Below are 18,374 nucleotides of genomic sequence, written 5' to 3' on the forward strand. Positions count from 1 at the left end.
CCATGTTTTCATACACACAGAATTAACCATAATCTCAGATCTTATGCGTCACGGAAAGAGATTCTTCCCCCACAGATGCTTCCCCGCAAACCCCGGACTACTCTCCATGTTTGGAGGATGATTATCTGGCAGTTTATTGAGTGGGCAATTGACTCCTAGTAAGACCAAAACTAGCGGCTTCTGGGATATGGGTCGTGTTGTGGTATAAATCTTCGCCCCCCACCGGTCGAGTCACTCTTCAACACTCCAGTTCATCATCCTTCTCAACCTTAATATCAACGGCTGCAAAAGTTCCACGACAATTCGCAGTCATGGGTATCCTCACTCTCAAGGAAGATCGGCCTACGCCGAAAGCCGTCTACAACTGGCGCGTCTATACTTGCGCCGCCATTGCATCAATGGCTGCTTGTACAATTGGTTACGACTCTGCCTTTATCGGAACGACCCTTGCCTTGCCATCATTCGTCCAAGAATTCGACTTTGAGAGTTACGATCCCGCCGCTTTGGCTCTCACCAAGCAAAACATTGTGTCGGTCTACCAAGCCGGTGCCTTCTTTGGCTCTCTATTCGCCTATGTCAGCAGTTACTTTCTCGGACGTAGATACTCGCTTATTCTGTTCTCCGCTGTCTTTATGGTTGGCGCCGGTATGATGCTTGGTGCCAATGGCGATCGCGGTCTCGGTCTTATTATCGGTGGTCGTGTCCTGGCTGGTATTGGTGTCGGTGGATGCTCCAACATGACACCAATTTACATTTCCGAATTATCGCCACCTGCTATTCGTGGTCGTCTTGTCGGTCTTTACGAACTTGGTTGGCAAGCTGGTGGTCTGGTCGGTTTCTGGATCAACTACGGAATTAACCAGCATCTCCCCCTCTCTCCCGGCCAGAACGAGAATGTCTGGCTTATTCCTTTTGCTGTTCAGCTTATTCCCGCTGGTCTTCTCATGATTGGTGCTATCTTTATTCCTGAGTCACCTCGATGGTTGTTCTCCAAGGGCAAGCGCGAGAAGGCTATCAAGAATCTTTGCTGGATGCGAAACCTCGACCAAGATGATGTTTACATTGTGGAGGAGATCAACTTTATCGATACCGAGATTGATCGATACCACAGTGCTGTTGGTGCTGGTTTCTGGAAGCCTTTCGCTGCTCTCAAGAACCGCAAGGTTCAGTGGCGTTTCCTCCTCGGTGGTCTTCTCTTTGTGTTCCAAAATGGTAAGTGACTTGATCCTTTACGGCTTTCACGACTAACATCTATAGGTTCCGGTATCAACGCCATCAACTACTACAGCCCTACAGTCTTTAAGTCCATCGGTATCACCGGTACAAACACCAGCTTCCTCACCACCGGTATCTTCGGTGTCGTCAAGACTGTCTTGACATTTGTCTGGCTCATGGTTCTCATTGATCAGATGGGTCGACGAAATCTTCTCATGATTGGTGCTGCTGGAGGCGCCTTCTGCATGTACTTTATCGGTGCATACATCAAGATTGCCAACACCGAATCCAAGCTAGCCAGCGGAGACGATGTTTCTCTTTCATCAGGTGGCATCGCAGCTGTCTTTTTCTTTTACCTCTACACCGCTTTCTACACACCCTCATGGAACGGCACACCCTGGGTTCTCAACTCCGAGATGTTCGACCAAAACACTCGCTCCCTCGGACAGGCCAACGCCGCAGCCAACAACTGGTTCTGGAACTTTATCATCGCCCGCTTCACCGAGCAAATGTTCCGAGCATGGGGCTTTGGCGTGTACATCTTCTTTGCCTCTCTCATGGTTCTGTCCGTCTTCTTCGTCTTCTTCTGCATTCCTGAGACCAAGGGTGTGCCTTTAGAAGCTATGGATAAATTGTTTGATACTAAGCCTATCTGGAAGGCGAATAAGATTGTTATGGAGGATTTGAGATTGCAGGAGGAGGAGTTTAGACATAATGCTGATGGTGTTGATTTGAGGGATGAGAAGGCTAAGGCTGAGCAGATTGAGGGTTAGATAAAAAGCTGGCGATACAAGCGTGTGATATTTGCAATATACCTTTTGAATTCTTACCTTTGGTTCATGATTGCTTTCCAGTGATTGATCTATGATTGAATTCTGCTCTCGATGATTGCAAAACTTGATGTTAGCTTGTTCTCGAGGTAAGAGTTGAAAGCCACGATATAAACCATTGAACATAACTTGCTAGGTACCTGCTTATAAAAGTGTACAGGGTAATGTTTAGAAGCAAAATCGACAGAAGAATGTGACTGTTGTTGGCACCCAACAGAATACAAACATTAAGAAGTTTTGTTCTGCGCTGTTATACTTTTTGGCACTCAAAAAGGTAGTTTGTTCAGCTTTGCCAGGTAAAATTTACTTGTCGCGTTGCTGCCTGAAAACCTCGGGTACTTACAATATTTGGCTCCCACTTGATTTCTTCTTCCAATCAAAACAACCACAGTACATGCTCACCCAACATGTCTACGCCACGCCCTTTGTTTGTTTACGGCACCCTTCGAGCTTTGCCCCTGCTTGCCTGGGCCGTAACAGGCGACGCATCCAACACAAGCACCGTCCAAAGGTTTGCACATCCAGCTAAAGTACATGACTACACACGACTCTCTGTCAACCACTGCGACTACCCAGCTGTCGTCAAGAAAGAGTCCGGTGAAGTAGATGGGTATCTCCTAATTCTAGAGACTATGTCCCAGCGCAAGAAGCTGGATGACTTTGAGGGAGAGGCATACAAGATTACACCTGTGGAGGTGGTGATGGAGGACGGGACCAGGGTAGAGGCGGATATGTATGTCTGGGATGGGGATATGGAGAAACTCTCGGATGAGCCATGGGAGTTGGAATGGTTTGTGAAGGAGAGGTTGGGGGATTGGCTGGATCTTTTTGAAGGTATGGAACTCGTTGGCGATGACGCCTGAAGGATTATCACCTGCTCAGGATGAGCTCGAGGTGAGCCAAGAAGTACAAAATAAAACAAGGTAGGCAGTAGAAAGCCTTCGAAAATATTGCCCTACTAACCTTGCCTACAGGTCTCTGTATGTCATCCTGAGTCTAGACTTCCCTCGAATACTAGAAAACACACTGAACAAAGCGAATTGCTGCATAAAGTCCAGCCATCATGGCTCCAAACCGAACACTTCCCACCGCTCCGATAAAGACAGCGCTGAGAAGAACAAAGGTTGCGTAAAAGTATATCCCAATCGCACAAAACTCGATTATGAAAAAGTACATCTGCCATTTCAAGGTGTACAGATCTTCGGACATTTTGACGATGATCCGAATCGTATAAGTGCGACTCGATCCTGCCGGCCTGTCTGTCACAAGACACAGGTATGGAATTTCAAACATCTGGCCGATCGATGATGCACTGATGGGAATCCACTTGACTTCCAATTTGAGTCTCTTCTCAAAATCCAACGTGTAGGGTAGGAGAAGGACTTCCCACCATGCGTAAGAGATATCCATTGAAGGGTTTTTGAATTCTATACTCTCCGCCATCGAGTGAAGGAGCAAAACAGCAAAGACAACCCAAGTCATGTTTGCAAGAGGCCATGTGAAAAGTAGCAAAGGCGACTCGCATAGCCACTGGACCATTGCAGCTGAGTTTACGATCCAACACTGCCATAACGCGACGGAAGCCATAGCCAGGATGCTAAGATCAGCCAATGCCTTGCAAGCTACATGCTTGCAGGAAGTCCTTTTAGTAAATCGAGATAATTCAATATCCCAGGTCCTTTTCGAGTCTTCCCTCAACTCCGATTTCAGGGGTGTTGCTCTCACATATAAACTGGGCGACAAAGAGATACCAAAGATAGACACCGCTAGAGCTCTATGTGGCGATACAAGAGCAAGACGGACAATATCCTCCGGCTGCGCGGCCGCGATAATCAAGATACTAGGCACCAGGCCTAGAATAGTCGTGCCGATGGTGAGGTCACTCTTGAAAAGGTCATCGAGGCTTTCGAGAATACATCTTATAAGAATACTGCAAGCATCATAACCCCAACTTTCTGGATCGTCTGCGTGGCATTCGAGCGCTTTTTCTCGTGTTGTAACACTATGGGCATCGCCGGGGAAGCGTTTAATGACGTTTGATAGAGGTCGGAGACCGTGGATTGTTCCGATGAATGCACCGACGCTGAGAAATAGAAGACCGAGTAGGAGGCTAGGCAATGCATTTCTCATCTTGTTGACAGGGGAGGTTGGCAGGAATTACTTTTTCGAAGATCCATATTCGCTCGGGAAGTATTTCTGTATTCTGTTAGATCGGGTACAGCCTGATTTTGCTTCAGCTCTTCTCAGCTGCCATGCGGTGTTACCAAGCCAAGCGGCAAACAAGCCCTTTTGATTGGACGTGTTGGTGTTTGTCGATCTTAGGGTCCATCTCAAAAGCAGGCTGCGAAGCTGTCACTAAGACTGCATAGAACTGAGACATCTCAGACGAAAGGGCAGGGTCGCCGTGAAATCTCCACAAAAGCCCGCTGATCGGACGATGGGCTGTGCTTGAGCATTTATTGAATCTGGAGAACTCCCTAGGAAGGTTTGAGTTTGCCCCTGTGTCGAACGACTCGTCCATCGGCCACCAGCTCTGTCGACGTGTTGCCCCCTCGATTCACGGATATCACCGCATTCGGCGCGACAGCCTGCCACCGCGCCTCTCCAATTTCAATTTCCGACGAATGAATCATATTGCTGTCGGGTAGCTGCAGTATAAACTGGCCCTTGCTGGAGTTTCTATCCCGCGGTTCAACGACCACATGATCAGGCCTGGAACAATCCTGTGATAGCACAGATGTGAAACTTTGGGCATGGATCAGCGAATGCCTAAACTTCGACGGAGGGGTACTAACCTCGACTGTAGGCTTATCAGGTTCCTTCTTGCCTCTCCCACCAGATACCGAGAGAATTCAACGACCTCCCAGGTTCGTCATGTTAGTCTCAGTAGGCGATGGCGGGCAACGTGGGTCATAGAAATGATAGGTCAGTCCATTCGGGAAGAGACAGCTGATATAATATCAAGGATTGTGGTTCTTGAAGGGTGGGCCTTTCCAGACGGCAACAGAGCTCAGGAACTCGCCAGAGGAGGCCGAAGACCATGTGAGCATCCTCCCGGTCAACACTAGGATCTTGTGTCGAAATGATGTTCGGTTTCCATGGGTGAAGACATGATGATGAGATTTCTGCGTGGTACGACTGTCATGAGATTAGCATAAGTCTGGTTGCTTAGTAATGGGCGAACTGTGGAAGCGACGAAAGGACGACCTCATGGAAAGGGAAAATCGCATCGTTGGCAAACAGCACTGCAGTGGGGACTGGGATGCCTTTCAACCAGTCTGCGAATTCAAGGTCCCGTGCAAGTTCTTGGTATCGCTCCTGGTTGTCGCTGTCCGATATCTGCGGCAGGCTGCCGTTCCAAAAACCTTATTGAAACCAGCCGCGACTGTTATTTAACCCATGAATCAGGGTGATGCAAGAAGGATGTTCGCTTTGAAAATATATATCTAGATCGTAAGCCTCATGTATGTTTAACTCTCCGTCGCTCTCGTATCGATCTTCCTCAATCTAATCCCATCATCATTTTGAAATTCAACCTTTATCCTTCCAGCCTCTCTCTGCAATCCATCCAAACCCGTCTCCCTCTTCTCATCAGTCGTAACATTAGGGCCATAAAACAACAGCGGAAGGATAGAAGTCTTCCATACAGGCATCTCTTTGTGAGTATAGCTCTGGACAACAGAATATATCAACAAAGCCAAAGTAACAGCTATCAACCCAGCAGGTAACAAAACCCAACGCCAGTCAAAAATGGTACAGATGGCCATTTCGTTGACGACTCCGGTTACTTCGCTATCTTGATTGGTAAATATTGCTTGCATGCGGAAGTTGTTGGTTATGGCGGCGGTGAAGTCATCAAATGCTGTGTCCAAAACATCGTAGGTGGTATTAAAAAGGGGCTCCAGCCACCAGTTTGATCCACATTCTGGACCCGGGTCAGTTGCACTAGTTTGTTGACAGTAGCTGTTGAAGATTGTGTTGTCCAGGTGGTTGCCCAGGGCCTGCGAGTATGGAATTCCCATTTGGTATAGACATGTATCCGGGACCGTATAGTTCGTTTTGTCGAGCTCAACCGTCGACCAACCCTTCGGTGGCTTGTCTCTTTGAGAGAAATTTTTAAAAGTATATTCTTCATCGCCTACCAGGCAGGGCGACTGAATAGCGTTCCTTTTATTGTCCTTGTTCAGAAGAGCAGGGTTCTTACTATCGCCGATAAAGCCGATATCAAGTGCGCTCAAGGGCACTTCATCAACAACTTTTTCGACAAGTCTTCCTTGCTTGACCTGGGCGTGGTACTGCTTCACGCAAGGATAAAGAGCACATGTTATCGCCACCGGATTATGATTCCTATGGGATTCAGGTAAATCCGCAGTAAATCTGTCTTGGGGACATTCCGCAGTAAACAGAGTGATGTTCTTGCAAGCGCTCTGTGAAGAAGTCAAAACTGTCAAATTGGCGATGGCGGCTTTTGTCAACTCTGCAAATTCAGACTCAACGCCACCAAGAGCCCAGTCGACGTCTCCGTTATAGGCACTCAATATATGGCCACCTCCGATAGGTTGCAACCACTGCCTGTTTGGTAGGGTGTAATTGATCCTCGGGTAACCGTTCACTTGCGTCACGTTCAGCTTGATGAACTCAGTTGTGTCGAGACACGAACTGCACATGGCAACTGAGGCATGGGTGACCCCTTTCGAAGTTTCTGTAAAGGTGCAGTTTCCACTCGAACAAGTTGCTTGAACATCAGTGTCTTTTCCTTTGGGGTTAACAAGACCGTTCAGCATAGTTGCTTTCATGTCACTGGTAATCTCTTGGGCAACGGCGAACGCTTGGTGTTTCGCGTTTTTGACGGGCGCGTAGTGAGAGATTGGAAGGGAAGCTGAGCCTGGGACTTCTCGTGAACAAGGGACGGTCTTGACGGCTTGTTGGGAGAATGGTGCAATAGCCGGTGATAAGATGATGACAATGGCGGCAATGATACTCGCAAGTCGTGGAGGGACATTCCAGAATAGTTTGAAAGCTCCGAGAATCCCTCGGCTCGCATTATCGAAGTGATGAAGGTCGGATACAGGACGAGGTTTTCGAAGGCTCTGCCAACCCATCTGTCCCACGAGCTCAGCGACAACAAACATCACAGCCGCTCGCATAAAAGTGCTGAGAATAGCGATTATTGTGTTCAGACTGATATCGTACGGCCATCGTTTCAAAACCTTGTCGTTGTAATGAGCGGGAATAGCGATTGTGGCGATCAGAAGCGCAATGGCGAAGAGAAGTGATACAATCTCCCATGACCAATAGCGCACAGGGCTGACTTTGGGGGTTTCTGTTTTCGATTGCGATCGTGATTCGGATGTTATGAAAGTAGTGACTTCTTGTTTCGGACCGAAGCTTTCGGAATGCTGTCCGCTATTGCGGCGGGAACTTTCGTGAGAAGCCATCATGGTTGCCATGATGTGAATGTGGATGGAAGAGCAAGCCTCTTTAACGCCAGAAACACATGGCGGGAGAACGCCTTGTGAGGCGCGGGCCTGGCTATAAGGTACAGCTTTTGCCGATCATTAGCAGTATAGTCCTACAAGTGGCTCATGAAATTGCAGGGTGATTTTGTCTCGGCATCCATGTCTTGTCGTTGATTGGATTGAACACGACGTACGGAGTAGGACTTGTGCAAATCTCGAGTGTTTTTGAGATCCTGGTTGCAGTAGTCTATAAATGAAACACCACTGGACCGACATGCATAATATCAACCAATCAAAGACAATTGCCATGCGCCCAAATCGGGAAAATGGAGCGACATAGAATCCTTCGTCTGATTTCAGCGTCTGTGCTTCCGAGCCAAATCTGACTGTATTTGTACTGCATCTTGGTTATGCTTTCGCTTGGTTACAAGTAGTAAGCGGCTAAAGTTAAGCGCCTAACATTTCCGACAGAATTCAAATGTATAAGGGCGAGATGTTGAGGGTTGCAGAGTGCAAGAGTTGATAGTGGCAGCTAATCCTTGCATTTGAGACGTTGCATTCCCCACGAGCAGGAGCCCGGAGTAGGGATCTGCCTTGTTACATAGCGGGCAAGTCTCGCACTGATATGTTCTTCTCATGTCACAGGTCACTGACATATCACAGCTGACGACCCTTAACGATATTGAATATTGACTTTATTGAACTCTCGAGCTACCCCGCATATAGTCCAACCGTCAGTCTGCACGTTGGCAGATGAATTCACCCCGACTGTTTCTTATTTCTGTCACAAGTCAGTTATTGTATCATCTCAACTGACAATGAACACTTACGCCACAGTCCTTGCAAGAGCAGCTCTGGCCACAGTTGCAGGAGCTAGCTCCACCGCAGTTGCAAGTCGATCCACAATCGCAGGCCATGTTGGTGATTTGAGAATAAAATTGTATGATTGAATGAATAATGATAAGTAGTTGTGTGTCTGATTGAAAGTCGCGAAATCTCCTGGGGGTCTCCCATGAGTTATATACCCCAGATCCCCGCATTTGTACGGGAATAACGCCGGGGTGAGTCCATGATGGCTGTCTCATGACGCATTCATGAGTAGGTCATGACTGGTTTGGAGGGTGACTTCCGGGTCGTCGGTGTCATGGATGTTGTGGAGATGAACTTCTGCATTCCCTAGCTTGGAGACAGGAAGTCATGAGGTTGACTCCAAACCGGTATCCAACGATATGACGTGAGTTGAGTGTCAGAAACTAAGGATAAAGTTCGCCCTGACAGCCGTGTGATCAAAAGTGTCGTTTTGTTAGGTACGCATTACGGGCATCTTATCTCCAGATGACTGTCGCCAGCAAACATTGAATAGAGTGTCAGCAACAAAGCAAGATCAGACGGCGAAATTTCATGGAGATTGAATATATCTGGCCTGGTATGTAGTTAGTACGGAAGCCATCCTCCAAGGTCAAGGGCACCAGAAACAAAGAGTCTAAGAGAGGGCTAAAAGTGGCACAAAGTCATTCATTGAATTATTCTGTCCATCACTACCTAGATATCGCAGGTGATGTTGTAAGGATCATTTTCCAGATGTGAGACAACAACGTCTCGGACATCCTTTGTGGCCCAATTACCATGTGCCCTTGTGGTCAGCTTGGCACCCTTCCCCAACAGCAGAGCCACAGTAAGAGGGTCAACGATGTCGCTGAATTCCAGGTTCGTATTGCCAGATCCGTTGACCGTCGCCTCCTCCACAATCTCCAACAAAAGGTCGTCCATCTCACCAGCCATGTTCGAGTTGAGATTGCCGTCTTGTAGAACCAATTTCAAAAGAGTGTGAGAACGCTGGATCAGGATGGATGGGTTGGCGTCGCGATGCAGAATGCCCATCATTGGTCGAAGGGCATCTTTGATAAAGCGGATTCCGACATTTTTGACAGCCCCTCGTTCAATGAAGACTTTCGTCACGCCAAATTGCCCGTCGTTGAGAAGTAGGGGACCCCCATCTTCCACCCAGTCTTGACATAGCCGGAAGATGGGTATCGAATCGTAGTATTCCATAGGCGCTCCGGGCTGCCAGATTGGCTCAAACTTTGCGCCATGGCTGCAAAGATAGTCATACCCCGGGCTATCCGGAGTCTCAATCGTGTAGGCGTATACGAAAAGAGGTTGAAAATGCGTCTGTACCGGCACATCCAGCTTAGCTCCAGCTTCAAGCAGCATGTCCATTATCTGTGTCGACCCATATTTCGCCATGTACTACACGGCGACCGCAATTGGGCAAGTACCTGCCTCGGCAGGTTCAAACCCATTCTGACTTTCCAGGACTCTTTGCGTCAATTCTCGAGAAGGGGCGTTTAGATCGGGATGCTTGGATAAGAGGAGTTTGATGATGGGAAGACACAATGGCGCCGGACATTGCTTCCCTATGTTCTTGATCAAATAGGAGAGTGTCGTAACTGCTGGCTGTTCTTCAGACAGTGCTGTGGAGTTGGCCCCCAGTTCCAGCAGTATTGAGACTTTGTCAATATCATCGGCGTTCCATTTCTCAAATTCTTTTTCGGTAACATCCGCTACGTGGTCGAAAAGACTGTGATCGATAGCGTCCTGGAAGTTAATAAACTGATCTCTGACGCCGCGTTCCGAGCACAATTGGAGGAACTCGGCACTCTTTCCTCTCTCGCGTATGCGACGTTCTGTGTCGACAAGCCCGTTGAAATCCATGTCAAGGCGCGCGCCCAGATCGAAAAGAATGGCAACGGTGTCCAGATGCCGCGAAGCGCAGAGAATTGTGGAGGATTGCTGATCTCTGCTTTGTGGAAGTGTTATCATACTGACATTGGCACCCAGAGAAACGGCCTTTCGAATAGCTCCATTGTTGCCTCTTACACATGCAACCGTCATCAGATCGTTGAGTGCGTAGGGCCGTGTCAGCAGATGAGGATCCAGTGCTCGTTCAGAAGACTTGCTGGATTGTTGAAATCTCCAGACATCGATTGGATGCATATGGATGAATATTGCATCGATGGTTTCGTTTGGAAGACGTTGAAATGGATTCATTTTGGTCTGTGGTTGTTAGCATTTGTCAAACTTGGGAGTGCATGAAAACTTACAAGCTGACTCTCCGATGATGCAAGATCTTGATGCGCTGGTGATGTAGAGAAAGGATGTTCTGTCTTAAGTCCATAGCCAAAAGACCCAGTTGAGTTGCCAGAGATAAGTTACAGCTGTCAAGCACTGCAAGAATGATTCACTCCTGAATCTGTCACTGAATCAGACGCGCGATCCTAATCTCACTCCGTAAGGCAAACATATTTCCATATTGATCTATTTCGAACGCCGGGTTATAGTATTGACAGGTCTATTCAAGAATTCCATAAGAACTGTTACCCTTGTGTTTGAAATATGTTCCTTGCTCTTCTTTACATTTCTAGTAACAGATTCGCAGCTTGTTTGGAAAACAGGGCCTAAAATCGACGATCTCTAACACATGCAACTCTTTTATCGTCAGCTATGATATCCCTGTGACAATCGGTGTCCCGAGGACTCGCGCAAACCCGGTCGTTGTTCGTAACAAAGATCCCAACAACTTAGTTACTCATGTTCCTGACATTCCGGACATCAGGTACTGTTTTTTCCAAACCCCCAAAGATACACACAATGGAAGAAAAGTCTCATCGGACTATGAACATCCTGCTGATCACAGAGTTGAAGCAGGAGCGCAGTTCCAACTTCTCGAGACTGACCTGAAGATACCTAAACCCTTAAATTTGTAAATGCGAGCTAGTATTCTTTATCTAATCTAACCGTAAAAGCTAACCCAGAAATCAGTTAGGCTGGGGACAGTAGGCGGGTATCCAATCCACCTGCATACAGAAATTCAAAGGATTGTGGCGTAGTTATTCCCCGATATCCACATGAAGTTTCACTTCAAAGCTAATTTAACAAGGTACATCAGCCCTACGATGTATCGAACTGCGGCCCCTCCGCAAATTCGGTATCCATTCTTGAGTCTTCAGATCCTTTTCGGATATATAGCTCTCGGTGCCGGACTTGGCGGTATGGCAAGGGAACACTTCACCCCAACTAGGGTCGTAGCATGATTATCCTTCGTTTACCAGTTGTGACACCTGATCATCGCCCGACTGTTCCATCAGGTCAACTGAGGCACCAGTTGTATAATGTAGGAATAATGTCGGGAATGAAATGAACAATGGCTATACTACAGAGCTAATTCTCGATGCATAAGTCATGATAGAAATTGTTGACTGAGTAGATTATATATAACGAATTCCAAAGTACAATATGACCAAGTCCCCATATACTAACTATGTCTGTAAGTTCTCCCAGATCGCATAGCTACTAGGGCAAACTGACAACGCTCACATATGCCATCTAAAGGTTAAGGACAGTGTCACAGCCAGTAGCCCACTCAAAGTAGGTGGCTGTAGCCTTGTGGCTCTTCAGGTATAGACTAAAAATCTTCAAGTTAGACATCTTACAGCAATGTAAATGTGGGCATGTTTGTATTTACCTGTGACCGGGGGAGCCTTCACCCTCACTTTCGTCAATGACGTACTTTCCGTCATCAGTCCAGAAGCATTGCACATTGTTGACGCCCGAAGCATCAGCCTTGTAAAGATCACAGTATTTGTGAATGTGGTCATCGTTTCGAGGTTCAGTGATAAGCTGCACTCGGTATCTTCTCAAGGCATCTTCGCTCCAGTTGGTGAGCCACTGGAGGGTCAGTTTGCAGTTCGCGCGTTTGTCGACTAAAGATGACCTAATTAGTATTGAAATGCTTCTGACTTGTATGTGAAGGGCAAAATACCTTCAGCGGTATCGACAGAAGCAGGGACAGCAGCAGCAAGAGCCGGGACGGCAGCAGCAAGAGTAATAAGTGAGAACTTCATGTTGTCGTAGTTAGATAAGATGATGGTTGGATGAATACTGAGTGAGTTTGCAAGTTTGATACAGATTTAGAACATTCTTGGAGAAAATGCTTCCAATTTATAGCAACTCTCATTTACATAGGTAGGTCAGGTTTAACTCCCAATCGCTTATGTCAGGTTTGAATCAGATGGTCTCCAACTGGGTCCGAAGGATAGCAGAGATGAGGGTTACAGCCTTACGGGTCAAATTAAGAGTGTAGTCTTTTCTGCGGTGTAACTTTCGGGCCTTTTTTCGATCTACTATCCGCATTTCGGAATTCCTATTCTGAAATAATATGGAGAATAAGACAAGAGTGCCTGCCGACCGCTCAGCCTCACTAGACCGTTCCAAAACAAATTGTGGTTCTGGCGTTGTTGATTTGGGAAGATCAGCGCTGGCCTGAAGTTTTGCTCGGAATTGACCCACATGTCAAAGGACCCCTTCTATCCCCCAGTCCCTACTCTATATGGTATTGCAACTGTCTATCGAAATCAATGCAACGTCTTCACGGGTCCAAAGAAGGAATACACTCACGCGATCTTGCTCGGCCCTTTGCTGAAGGATTCTCGCTTTACTAGACGGACCGATGGAATAGATAGGGACCTGGCGGTTAGATACAACACTATCAATTCTGAATAAGTTGGGACAAATTACAAGAAGCGTATTACTAGGAAATATCTTTAACTATAAAGTTAAGGTCTAATTCCCCACGATACGCTTCTTCTATCCTCACTCTATTCCAATTCTAAGCATCCAACATCATCACTTAACCTCAATCAAAATGAAGTTCACTCTCCTCGCCCAGGCTGCTCTCGCCATCTCCTCCATTACTGGAGTTATTGCTTCTCCTACTCCTGATGTTGCCAATGGTAAGTTGCCCAGCCTTCCTCGGGGAGAAAAAAAACTCGAGATTCAATCCCGAGTCTTGTGTTTTATTTCCTTTCCTAGCCTTAAAGATATACACATGTTAACCACGCATTAGTTTCTGCACTTGAGAAGCGCAAGGATTGTTCGTTGACGATCAAGTATGAAAAGGTCTTCGTTGAGGACGGTATGGATAGATACCGCCATTGGCTTATCACCGAACCTCGCGAAGATCGACATCTTGATTTTTGGTGCTCGGCAGCTCATGTAGCCCAGTTCTTCTACAACCGACAATGCTACTGGGGTAGTGATGGAAAGTACTATGTCGATGTGAGCGTGGCTCGAGGCCCTGCTGGTCATGAGTACGTATACCTGATTCTAATTTTATTTCTTCTTTGCTGACTTATAATCTCTAGTTACCTTATGAGCGTATACAACGGGGCGGCCGAGGACTATGAGAGACTCACCCAATGTAAGGCGATTAAGAAGTTCTAGAGGAACCTGACACTGAGGAAGCTTGTCCGGACTCTGCCGGGTTTAACAAGTTCTGAGTCTCGTGACATAAGCACATCGGAGGGAAGCAGGAGGATGGAAAGAGGCACTTGGAGAAACTAGTATATCTTTGCACATATAACTTTCTTGATAATACAGCAGCAATTGCATGTTAAACTCTATTTGGGGTTTGCTAGTGACACATCTGGTGATAAGATGCCCGGCAATGCGTATTTAATACATCAACACTTTTGCATTTTAAATTCAATTCTATCAACATATCTACTCTAACGATCTCCATTAAGCTCCTTCTCAACCTGCTGCTTAACCTGCTCCCTCACAGCCTTCCAGTCATTTGAAACATCAGAGACACGCTTAGGCAGCTTCTCAAGTCCGGCAAACTCCTCAGGAAGAACCTTCTCGTTGAAGTTGAAGTCCTTCTCATCCTTGAGAGCCAGCTCGACAGCTCCAGCGAACTTGGCAGGGTGGGCGGTGGAGAGAGAGATGTGGGGGATGCCGGCCTCGGCGCGCTGGAGGGATCGGAGAGAAGCGTTGACACCGATGGCGGAGTGGGGGTCGAGAACGTAGTTGATCTGTTCGTAGATGTCCTTGATGGTCTCGAGAGTCTGGGGATCGCTGACACGCTCGCTCTCGAAGGTCTTGCGGGCGCTGTTGAGAACATCGACGTAGACGGGACCGAAACCGCCCTTGTTCTTAAGGTCCTTGAGCCATGTAGCAACTTCTTGGCCGGCTTGCTTTCGGTTGAACTCGACATCCATACCAACAGACTCGGCAAACTCATAAGCCAAGAACCACAGAAGACGCTCAAAGTTGCTGGACACTAGAATGTCCATAGCAGGGCTGAGTGTCTCCTTAACACCGTCCTCGTGAGCCTTGACGCCATCAACCTCAAGACCACCCTCGGCCTCGGGACCCTTGGCGGGCTGCTTCTCGTACTTTCCAGTCTTCCAGAATCGGTCGAGGATATCATTCTCGTTAGTCGCGATAACAAGCTTGTCGACGGGGAGACCCATGCGAGTAGCGAAGTAACCGGCGAGGATGTCGCCAAAGTTTCCTGTGGGCACAACAAAGCGGACCTTGTCGCCGACCTTGAAGTTGGGGTCCTTTCGGGCGAGGGAGAAGTAGGAGTAGAAGTAGTAGACGATCTGAGCGAGGATTCGGGAGAAGTTGATGGAGTTGACAGCGCCGAGCTTAAGGTGCTCGTTGGTGTCGGGGTCACCGAAGAGAGCCTTGACGATGTCCTACTTTGGTCAGCGCGGTAATTTGACAGTGTCGCTATACAAACCTGGCAATCATCAAAGGTACCGGTAACGGCAAGGTTGTGAACGTTGGCGTCAGTGCAGGTGGTCATTTGGAGCTCCTGGATAGGGCTGACGCGACCCTTGGGGTGCAAAATGGTAACGGAGACATCCTTCTTTCCTCGAAGACCGTGGATAGCAGCGGATCCGGTCTAAAACAGTTAGGACATTATCGCATCAGGCCACGAATGACTCACATCACCACTTGTCGCACCAACGACAGTCAGATGGTGTCGGTCCTTGCCCTCCTTGCCCTCGTTCTTTCGCGCAAGAAGGTACTCGAAGAGGTTACCGAGGAATTGCAGAGCGCAATCCTTGAAGGAGTAACTGGGACCGTGGAAGAGCTCGAGAAGGTGTAGGTTGTCCTTCAATTGGACGAGGGGGGTGACATCTTCGGCGCGGAATGTCGAGTAACTTCGGTTGATGATGTTTTGTAGGTCTTCGGCGGGAATTTCGCTCCGGGAGATATAGAGGCTAAAGATCTGGAAGGCGAGTTCCTGGTAGGAGAGGTCTTTCCAGCTTTGCTATGGGTCGTCAGTCACTGATCGATTGCGCATTTCCGTCTGACAGCAGGACGCCGGAGTATGGAGTTCGGCTCGTTCGTACGTACCCATTCTGTCGCAGCGGGAATCTCGTGGGGGAGGAAAAGACCGCCATCGGCAGCCAGACCCTTTAGGACAACGGTCTCGAAGTCGAGCTGTAAGATGTTAGCACGGCTGTCGGTGGTAGGACGCGACCGGTTCTTACACCATAGTCACCACCTCTTGTGGAGAGGTAGACTTGTGATTGCGTATGTGTCGAATCGTTGGCCATTGTGTCTGCTTGTTGATGCTTGGGGAAATAAAAATCTTGGTGCCCCTCGTAGGATCGTTGGGGAATGAGCCAACAATGAGTCGCAAATGCAGCCACCCCGCCGGAATATGGATGATCCGTGCGGTATCGGAGGCGGCCGTTACGATGACACAAGCTCTTTACTCAATGCTCGAACATCACTGGAAGCTTCGCATGTCGAATGTCATCAGCCTCCTAGTACTGGCAGTTGTTGGGAGTCTTTTTCAGTCTGTGCAATAATGCAATAAACGGCGTTGTAGTGAGATGTATTCCCTCATAGCAGACATCGAAGGTCTAGGGTAATGTGTGAGCTATTTCGTACTTTCAACCGCGTCACAAGATTGGGAGACGATAAGCCGTTTTTACGGGACGACATTTACCTGTCGCGACAGTGAAACATGTTATCGCAATATTAGTCGCTGCGCCTGCGATTTGGATGAGCGTGGTGATGTTCGTTGAAGGTTGACAAAGTACGTTGCTTCTCGTAATGGTCGTCACCCACCCATTTCATCAACCTGCCTAATTTGATATGTGGACTTGACAAGGAAGGTCGAATTAGATCCAATTTGAAAATGGAACTTTACTCCAAATGGATATAAACTGTCGGAAATTTATCTTCCTAGCTCTACAGCCAGTCTATCGCCTGCTTCAAGCTCTTGAGCCAGACATTCTGCCAAAAACCTCCGAATAACATACCAAACTCGCTGATCGTCTCTGCTCCGTGCAATCCCTGTTCCATCCCCAAGGCGCTATCACCAGGGGCAGGAACTCACGGCACAGTACAGTAGGACGATGCGGTGTCTTGGCGACCAATCACAACACCTGAATCGTGCACTAACCCGCTATCGTCAACCCTAATTTAACAAACGGGTCTTCTAAGGCTGAAGGATCAAGAGTCAGCCGCTCACAAGATGGCACGATCAAATGTCCGGATCCTACGTTACGGCTTACTGTTCGAGTCATCCGGTTAATCTAAGAGATGACATTCATCCTGCTGCGCCTTGCGGCGTGGTTCTACTTTATAACCCGTTCGTCCTCCATTATGTTAAGCTGCTAACCATCAACCTTTCGTTAACTCAGTCATTCGCTATATCTCACACTCGTTTAAACCCTCAAAATGGTCAAGGCAACTTTTCTCTCTGCCCTTCCTGTGCTTATGCTCGCCGAGCAAGCCCTGGGATTCGGTTGCTCCACACACAGCTACACTACCTGCGACGACAACATCGTCCACTGGTTCGATCCTGATGATGGCATGATCTGCGATCCTCTCGACTGCGGCGGCGGCCGAGCTCCCGTCAAGACTGGAGTTCCAGGATGCGCGAACTACTCCGGCACCGAGACACGCGGTACTTCATACTTGTCTTGCTGGAAGCCCTCGACCACTCTCGCCACAGCCTCTGCTGTACCTACTACCGAGGTCCCGACCCCCGATGCTGAACCTACCAGCACAGCTGTTGAAGTCGAGACGCATACTTCGATCAAGAGCCATGCTTCTGCGGAAGAGTCTACTGGAATTGTGGAGGCGACCATCACCGAGAACACCACTGTTGCCCCTGTCCTTCCTACTCAGACCCAGACCACCACCGAGACCGAGGCGACCAAGGAGCCCGCGACCACGCCCAGCGTTATTCCTAATGCTGCTCAGGCTGCTAAGGGTTCTTTGATCGCCGCCGCTGGAGTTGCTCTGGGTGCCTTCCTTCTTCTCTAAATCCGATATGGATAGTTATGGTTAATGGATATATGATACAAAATAACGGATCCGATGAAATGTTTGGAAGTGTAATTTTGATTTAATTAGTCTCGAGAGACGTCAGATATGGTTATCATAATAATGACGATCTACCCATGGAGTCAATCTTTCAAGTAGTTTTATGTCTCAATGTTCAGCTGTTCATTTCTTGCATCCTTTGAATCTTTACCACGACCGTCCTTGTTCTTTCGCAACTTCCGAAGGCTCGCATGTTTCAGCTTCGTGAACGATACCGGTTTGAACACATACTTTCGCTCGCCGGACCCGACGCATGGAATTTCAAGTCGTGCACATCTCGAACAAGCTGGTTTCTGTTGATCGCACTGCTCATGTCAGTTAGTGATAAATGCGGGCAGGGGTCTTTGTACCTTTTTCTTCTGCTTAAGGCAGTTGTTGCAGCCTCTGCTCTTGGGCACGCCCGGCATCACCACCGATGGAAACAAGTTTGATTTTCGCGCAAGGCCGCCGCATTGAAAGCGAATTCTTTTGCCCAGATATCTCTCTCTTATGATTTTAAATGCCTTTTCTCGAGAGGCGTTTTGCTTCCCCACCACAATAAGACAGCGCTGAGTTCCACCATGTTGGGAATAGTGCCATGCCCTGGTGTAGATCAAGTGGCGCGCGTGTAACGCCCATTCGGTATTGTCATCCGCCGAGGACCCTTGAAATTCGATATGAGGCTGATGGACAA

At 48.0% G+C, this 18,374-nt stretch overlaps 9 protein-coding genes across 9 annotated transcripts; 4 read left to right on the plus strand and 5 right to left on the minus strand.

The window, feature by feature from the left end:
* The first annotated feature begins 225 nt into the window (after nucleotides 1–225).
* Nucleotides 226–2,015, plus strand: B0J16DRAFT_362278 (general substrate transporter). Its single transcript, XM_046129797.1, has 2 exons — nucleotides 226–1,212; nucleotides 1,258–2,015. Exons 1-2 carry the CDS (start codon nucleotides 312–314, stop codon nucleotides 1,986–1,988), a joined length of 1,632 nt encoding a protein of 543 aa, XP_045985493.1. The 5' UTR covers nucleotides 226–311; the 3' UTR covers nucleotides 1,989–2,015.
* A 351-nt stretch (nucleotides 2,016–2,366) lies between these two features.
* On the plus strand, nucleotides 2,367–2,983 carry B0J16DRAFT_117309 (AIG2-like family-domain-containing protein). The gene has a single exon (XM_046121561.1). It carries the CDS (start codon nucleotides 2,453–2,455, stop codon nucleotides 2,906–2,908), a length of 456 nt encoding a protein of 151 aa, XP_045985494.1. The 5' UTR covers nucleotides 2,367–2,452; the 3' UTR covers nucleotides 2,909–2,983.
* Nucleotides 2,984–4,348, minus strand: B0J16DRAFT_117308 (uncharacterized protein). Its single transcript, XM_046121560.1, has one exon. The coding sequence runs from the start codon at nucleotides 4,173–4,175 to the stop codon at nucleotides 3,060–3,062; it is 1,116 nt and encodes a 371-aa protein (XP_045985495.1). The 5' UTR covers nucleotides 4,176–4,348; the 3' UTR covers nucleotides 2,984–3,059.
* Nucleotides 4,349–5,504: 1,156 nt separating this feature from the next.
* On the minus strand, nucleotides 5,505–7,483 carry B0J16DRAFT_285711 (uncharacterized protein; the record flags this gene model as incomplete). Its single annotated transcript, XM_046124058.1, has 1 exon — nucleotides 5,505–7,483. One exon carries the CDS (start codon nucleotides 7,481–7,483, stop codon nucleotides 5,516–5,518), a length of 1,968 nt encoding a protein of 655 aa, XP_045985496.1. The 3' UTR covers nucleotides 5,505–5,515.
* A 1,563-nt stretch (nucleotides 7,484–9,046) lies between these two features.
* Nucleotides 9,047–10,555, minus strand: B0J16DRAFT_319214 (uncharacterized protein; the record flags this gene model as incomplete). The annotated part of the gene is made up of 2 exons (XM_046125499.1): nucleotides 9,047–9,705; nucleotides 9,784–10,555. The coding sequence occupies 2 exons, from the start codon at nucleotides 10,553–10,555 to the stop codon at nucleotides 9,047–9,049; spliced, it is 1,431 nt and encodes a 476-aa protein (XP_045985497.1).
* Nucleotides 10,556–11,890: 1,335 nt separating this feature from the next.
* B0J16DRAFT_319215 (uncharacterized protein) lies at nucleotides 11,891–12,408 on the minus strand (the record flags this gene model as incomplete). The annotated part of the gene is made up of 3 exons (XM_046125500.1): nucleotides 11,891–11,969; nucleotides 12,030–12,267; nucleotides 12,327–12,408. The coding sequence occupies 3 exons, from the start codon at nucleotides 12,406–12,408 to the stop codon at nucleotides 11,891–11,893; spliced, it is 399 nt and encodes a 132-aa protein (XP_045985498.1).
* Nucleotides 12,409–13,208: 800 nt separating this feature from the next.
* On the plus strand, nucleotides 13,209–13,872 carry B0J16DRAFT_397535 (uncharacterized protein; the record flags this gene model as incomplete). The annotated part of the gene is made up of 3 exons (XM_046132322.1): nucleotides 13,209–13,296; nucleotides 13,410–13,653; nucleotides 13,708–13,872. The coding sequence occupies 3 exons, from the start codon at nucleotides 13,209–13,211 to the stop codon at nucleotides 13,784–13,786; spliced, it is 411 nt and encodes a 136-aa protein (XP_045985499.1). The 3' UTR covers nucleotides 13,787–13,872.
* A 78-nt stretch (nucleotides 13,873–13,950) lies between these two features.
* B0J16DRAFT_413945 (tryptophan synthase beta subunit-like PLP-dependent enzyme) lies at nucleotides 13,951–16,023 on the minus strand. The gene is made up of 5 exons (XM_046133400.1): nucleotides 15,850–16,023; nucleotides 15,713–15,799; nucleotides 15,300–15,626; nucleotides 15,090–15,254; nucleotides 13,951–15,045 (listed from the first exon to the last, which is right to left on the minus strand). The coding sequence occupies exons 1-5, from the start codon at nucleotides 15,913–15,915 to the stop codon at nucleotides 14,071–14,073; spliced, it is 1,620 nt and encodes a 539-aa protein (XP_045985500.1). The 5' UTR covers nucleotides 15,916–16,023; the 3' UTR covers nucleotides 13,951–14,070.
* A 1,027-nt stretch (nucleotides 16,024–17,050) lies between these two features.
* Nucleotides 17,051–17,641, plus strand: B0J16DRAFT_319218 (uncharacterized protein; the record flags this gene model as incomplete). The annotated part of the gene is made up of 1 exon (XM_046125501.1): nucleotides 17,051–17,641. One exon carries the CDS (start codon nucleotides 17,051–17,053, stop codon nucleotides 17,639–17,641), a length of 591 nt encoding a protein of 196 aa, XP_045985501.1.
* Between the last annotated feature and the right edge of the window lie 733 nt (nucleotides 17,642–18,374).

This window comes from Fusarium flagelliforme, assembly GCF_020744385.1.
Source record: "Fusarium flagelliforme strain FIESC 12 MPI-CAGE-AA-0113 chromosome Unknown B0J16scaffold_3, whole genome shotgun sequence".
NCBI lineage: Eukaryota > Fungi > Ascomycota > Sordariomycetes > Hypocreales > Nectriaceae > Fusarium > Fusarium flagelliforme.

Coding starts and splice junctions, on each gene's coding strand:
- B0J16DRAFT_362278 (XM_046129797.1), top strand. CDS start 312: ATGGGTATCCTCACTCTCAAGGAAGATCGGCCTACGCCGAAAGCCGTC. Junction 1,213..1,257: donor TCTCTTTGTGTTCCAAAATG/GTAAGTGACTTG, acceptor TAACATCTATAG/GTTCCGGTATCAACGCCATC.
- B0J16DRAFT_117309 (XM_046121561.1), top strand. CDS start 2,453: ATGTCTACGCCACGCCCTTTGTTTGTTTACGGCACCCTTCGAGCTTTG.
- B0J16DRAFT_117308 (XM_046121560.1), bottom strand. CDS start 4,175: ATGAGAAATGCATTGCCTAGCCTCCTACTCGGTCTTCTATTTCTCAGC.
- B0J16DRAFT_413945 (XM_046133400.1), bottom strand. CDS start 15,915: ATGGCCAACGATTCGACACATACGCAATCACAAGTCTACCTCTCCACA. Junction 15,255..15,299: donor TTGGTGCGACAAGTGGTGAT/GTGAGTCATTCG, acceptor TAACTGTTTTAG/ACCGGATCCGCTGCTATCCA. Junction 15,046..15,089: donor GTACCTTTGATGATTGCCAG/GTTTGTATAGCG, acceptor TGACCAAAGTAG/GACATCGTCAAGGCTCTCTT.